Source organism: Palaemon carinicauda, chromosome 10, assembly GCF_036898095.1.
Source record: "Palaemon carinicauda isolate YSFRI2023 chromosome 10, ASM3689809v2, whole genome shotgun sequence".
In the NCBI taxonomy this organism is placed as follows: Eukaryota; Metazoa; Arthropoda; class Malacostraca; order Decapoda; family Palaemonidae; genus Palaemon; species Palaemon carinicauda.
Genome location: NC_090734.1, coordinates 161,364,806 through 161,369,805, shown reverse-complemented (window position 1 = coordinate 161,369,805; position 5,000 = coordinate 161,364,806). Strand labels below are relative to the sequence as shown.

General features: G+C 31.6%; 1 protein-coding gene across 10 annotated transcripts in view; it reads right to left on the bottom strand.

Annotated features, from left to right (window-relative positions):
* Positions 1-5,000, bottom strand: part of LOC137648932 (SH3 domain-containing kinase-binding protein 1-like) — a 245,358-nt gene that overhangs the window by 124,672 nt on the left and 115,686 nt on the right. Inside the window, exon 1 of one of the 10 annotated variants that reach the window (XM_068382126.1) lies at positions 4,216-4,349. The exons of the other annotated variants lie outside the window; for them this stretch is intronic. Within the exon in view, the coding sequence (XP_068238227.1) occupies positions 4,216-4,305 (90 nt within the window). The 5' untranslated portion in view covers positions 4,306-4,349. Of the gene's footprint in view, positions 1-4,215; positions 4,350-5,000 lie in introns of those variants that run through there. 10 annotated transcript variants of the gene reach the window in all.

Below are 5,000 nucleotides of genomic sequence, written 5' to 3'. Positions count from 1 at the left end.
ATTTGAAAATGGGAAAACATTCTATTAAACTTCAAATACATGAAAAATCTATCATACTTTGATCAAATAAATTTGAATAAAAAAAATCGTGAAGAAACAAGTTGAACAGAACACTTTGAAATTCCCCAAAAATAACAATATAAAAAAAACAGAATTCTGTCAATATTTTCCTCTAATTGGCAAAAATAATCTGGAAAATATAAATTCCCAAAATGGATTTTATTTACTTGAAGAACCCTGTCTAAAATATACCTTCTGCTTCAGGGAAAGGAAGCGAAGCAAGACCGAGAAAAGATATCCGCCCAAAGGGCTTGGACGTTGAAGGTTCAGTGACTTTATATTCAAATATTTAACTATTTTCAGTATATAAGTTAAGTAAAATGAAACAGTTAATAACTCCCCAGGCTTCAAATGGAAAAAGTACAAGTTTAAATTATGTATATATGTATATATAAATACATACATACATATATATATATATATATATATTTACATATATATCTATACAGTATATATGTATATATATATATATATATATATGTATGTATGTATGTATATATATATGTATGTAAGTATGTATATATATATATATATATATATAATATATATATATATGTACATATATATATGTACATATATATATATATATATATGTATGTATATATATACATTATATATACACATACATATACACATTATATATATACATATATATATATATATATATATATAAAAATCTATGAAATATACATATAATATACATGGTATATACTCAGAACATAAGCTAGTTACAACTCAAAGAGCTATAGAAAGAATAATAATGGGAATGACACTAAGAGAGAGAAAAGGAGCAACATGGATACGAGAGCAAACTAAAGTAAAGGATATTCTAACATGTACGAAAAAGAAATGGACATGGGCAGGACATGTAATGAGAATGACAGACAATAGATGTACATTAAGGATAACAGAGTGGATCCCTTGAGATCGTAAAAGAAGCAGATATTGGAAGAGAAGACAATGGATTGACGGGCGAGGACTGGAACAGAAGGAACAGAAAGACCATAAAGAGACAAGTGGAGGAACATGTCTGAAGTCTTTGTTCTGCAGTGGACTAGTAACAGCTGATGATGAAGATGACTGTCTCTCTGTATATATATATATCTATATATATATATATATATATATATAATATGAATGTAAACGCAAATACACACACATATATATACATATACACACACACACACACACACATATATATATATATATATATAAATGCAACAATATATACATATACAGTATATAAACAAACACAGATAACCGTAATCTAATCCGAGACACTATAACAGAACACAACTCTCCTGAATATGAAAGGATCTTAAAAAAAAAAAAAAAAAACACACACTAAACTTTTCTTCCTTCACAAGAACACTGAAATCCGTGTAGAAACAAACGCAAGAAGCCACAGCCAGATACAAACTGACACACTGAACTCCGACATAGCTTAGGTGTCCATCACCACCAGCATCATCATCATCGTCATAATCGACATAACAGGGACACACTTCCCCTCCAGACTCAGAGGCTCTTTTAAGTGTTATGAAAGGTGAGCCGCGGGATGTAATAACATCTGCTTTCAGAATTCGCGAAGCGCGAGAGTCTCGCGAGACGCGAGGTCTTGCGAGACCGCCCGAGTGTGTGCATACAAAGTTAGGGGAAGGAGATGCAAAGGAGGAGGAAGAATACGATGTTCGGGAGGAATGAAGTATTTTGATTGAAAGATGGATCGGAGGCAATGCAAAGAGTAATGTTTAGATAATTATGGTAAAAAAATAATTAAATTACATATAACAGATGCTATACACACAAACACACACACACAAAATGAGAGAGAGTGTTGATGAGAGAAACAGTCAGTGAATACAGATAAAATGTTCTAAAAAGCATATTAAAATATCGAAATGTAAAGATAGTGAAAGAAAAACACCATTCGAAAAAATTGGAATGTCACATACATAAATACTTTCCATATATATATATACAGAGAGAGAGAGAGAGAGAGAGAGAGAGAGAGAGAGAGAGAGACCTCTACACCTCACTCCTCCCTACTTCATCTCAATAGCCATCAGATTATCAAATATTCAGAAGAGGGAAAACTAAACAAAAAAGGTAGTCGATAACCTTTTAAAAGAACACGAAAATATACGAGATTTTGTATTCTTCGCTTCATAAGGAAACGTATCAAATCAGGCTCGCTCGCTCGCTCTCTCTCTCTCTCTCTCTCTCTCTCTCTCTCTGTTCAGAAAGCTGGATGGAAGGAAGAAAAAGTAATCTCTCCCTCTCCGTTTTTAACAAGCTGGAAGCAAGGAAGAAGAGAGTAATCTCTCTCTCTCTCTCTCTCTCTCTCTCTCTCTCTCTCTCCATTATTTTAATCACACAATATGATGATATAGTATAATGGACAAAATTCATTTACGCTTAATATGAAGAAATCCTCAAATTATCATACATATGTTCTTGGGTACAGATCTGTCTAGTAGAAGAAGAAGAAGAAGTAGGAGACAGACTTCCACGACGTCATTTTGTATCGAGAGAGAGAGAGAGAAGAGAGAGAGAGAGAGAGAGAGAGACAGACAGACAGACAGACAGACAGACAGAGAGAGGGCTCTCTTTACATAAATTTCAGGAGCCCATACCTAGGTACAATAAAAGCTTACGTTTGGTCATTGGAAAAACAAACAACAGAAGGATACTGGGGCTCGAATAAAAAAGTATAGAGTTGAAACCTCCCATGCTAGGGTTACGTTACTTAATTAAGTAAACATGACACTACATGTGTGTGTGTATGTGTGTTTATGCGCGCTACTGTGAGGGCAAAATCTCCTTTAACTATATGTGACCTGAAGTCACAATGTCTGTGCGAATACTATACTTTAATTCAATAAAAAAATTCAAGAATATTGTATTATTAATAGGATTCTTATCATCATTTACCTATTAAATTTTATTACCATCATCATAAAGTATTTATAGGAAATATTTATTCTTATATTATTACTGTTCTTAAAATATTTATTTTTTCCATGTTTCCTTTCTTCACTGGGCTATTTTCCCTGTAGGGGCACCTAGGCTTATAGCATCTTGCTTTTCCAACTAGGGTTGTAGTTTAGCAAGTAATAAAAATAATAATAATAATAATAATATTAACAACAACAACAACAATAACAATAATAATAATAATAATCATTAACTATCTACAAAATTTACTCCACCTAAAAGACAAATTTGATCAACATTCATATTTTCACATAAAACATTTCCCTCCAAAAACAACAGAGCTAAAGAATAATATAATAATATAATGAGATGGAAATATGTGTAAAATTATATCCACAAAGTTAATACAAAAATAAAAGAATAAAAATTTAAGAGTTCTTTTACTTGAGGGTACACCCGGGCACGCTATTCTTATCTTATTCATCTACCGCTGTTTTTTTTTTTTTTAGTATTTTATAGCTTATACATGAAAGATCTATTTTAATGTTGTTACTGTTCTTAAAATAGCCAGGAAACTGTTTTACCTATTACGAAATACACAATCAACTTACAGGGTAAAACAAAAAATCCGTAGTAGGAATTAATCCACAGCTTCAAAAAAAACAAAATCTTGTATCGCATATAAATCTAAAATTTCATTATTAATTTACTGGTGCCATATTTTTCATTCCGCTAAACAGCCTTTAGGTAACCGCAAAAACAAGAATGGTAAACACAATGACAAAATAGTGGCAGTAACTTAAACTTTCACCTCTATACTTTACAAACAAAGAATATTATTATTATTATTATTATTATTATTATTATTATTACTAGCCAAGCTACAACCTAGTTGGAAAAGCAAGATGCTATAAGCCCAAGGGCTCCAATAGGGAAAAATAGCCCAGTGAGAAAAGGAAATAAGGAAATAAACAAATGATGAGAACAAGTTAACAATAACAATAAATCATTCTAAAAAAGTAACAAACGTCAAAACGGATACGTCCTATATAAACTAATAACAACGTCAGAAACATATGTCATATATAAACTATAAAAAGACTCATGTCAGCCAGGTCAACATAAAAACATTTGCTCCAACTATACAAAACTGAAACGTTCTAAAACGTCCAAGGACAACGAACACCACACACATCAACAAACACTGCCCCGCCTTACCTGGTACACAGAGGCCCTCTGGTGACAGAAAGAGTAACTAGGAGTGAAGCTATACCGCTTCTGTTTGCCGCCACAACACACCAGGAACATGGAGTCAGCTGGCGGTGTCTGAGGAGGTCTAACCTTCTCTCACCTGTGTCTTTTTCACTTTTTTAATTCTTTTTTACCATCGCCTTTTTATTCTTGCCGTTCCTTGGCATTTCATAAACCTTCTCGGATGGAAAATGCCGCCTCGACTTGAGGAATGGGCGAATTTTAGCCAGGCATTTTTGGTGTATTGTCAAAATTGTTCTGGATATTCAGTTTTCACACTTCGAGAGAAACTCCATATAGTTTTTTCTTCATAGTTTTTTTTTTCTTTAATCTAATTATTTTTATATCTTGAAAAACTATGTGAAAAGTAGGATTGTCTCGAGAGCAACTCCATTAATTGTTTTTTTATACACAAGCTTATTTTTCTATTGCCACTTTATTTCATGCTGTAATTCAAAATGTAATTCAAATCCAGTATATAAATATAAAAATATAACGATAATAATAATAATAATAATAATAATAATAATAATAATAATAATAATAATAGTAACTATTTATATAAGATATGATGCTGTTTTTCTAACATCCATAACAACAACAATAATAATAATAACCACATACATGAGTTTCGGAATGCCATCTTTTTCCAATAGCAGCAATAATAATAATGATATTAACTACGAATCTTATTTATAACGATTACTTTTACATCATTAACAACAACAATAACTCATATAATAATAATAATA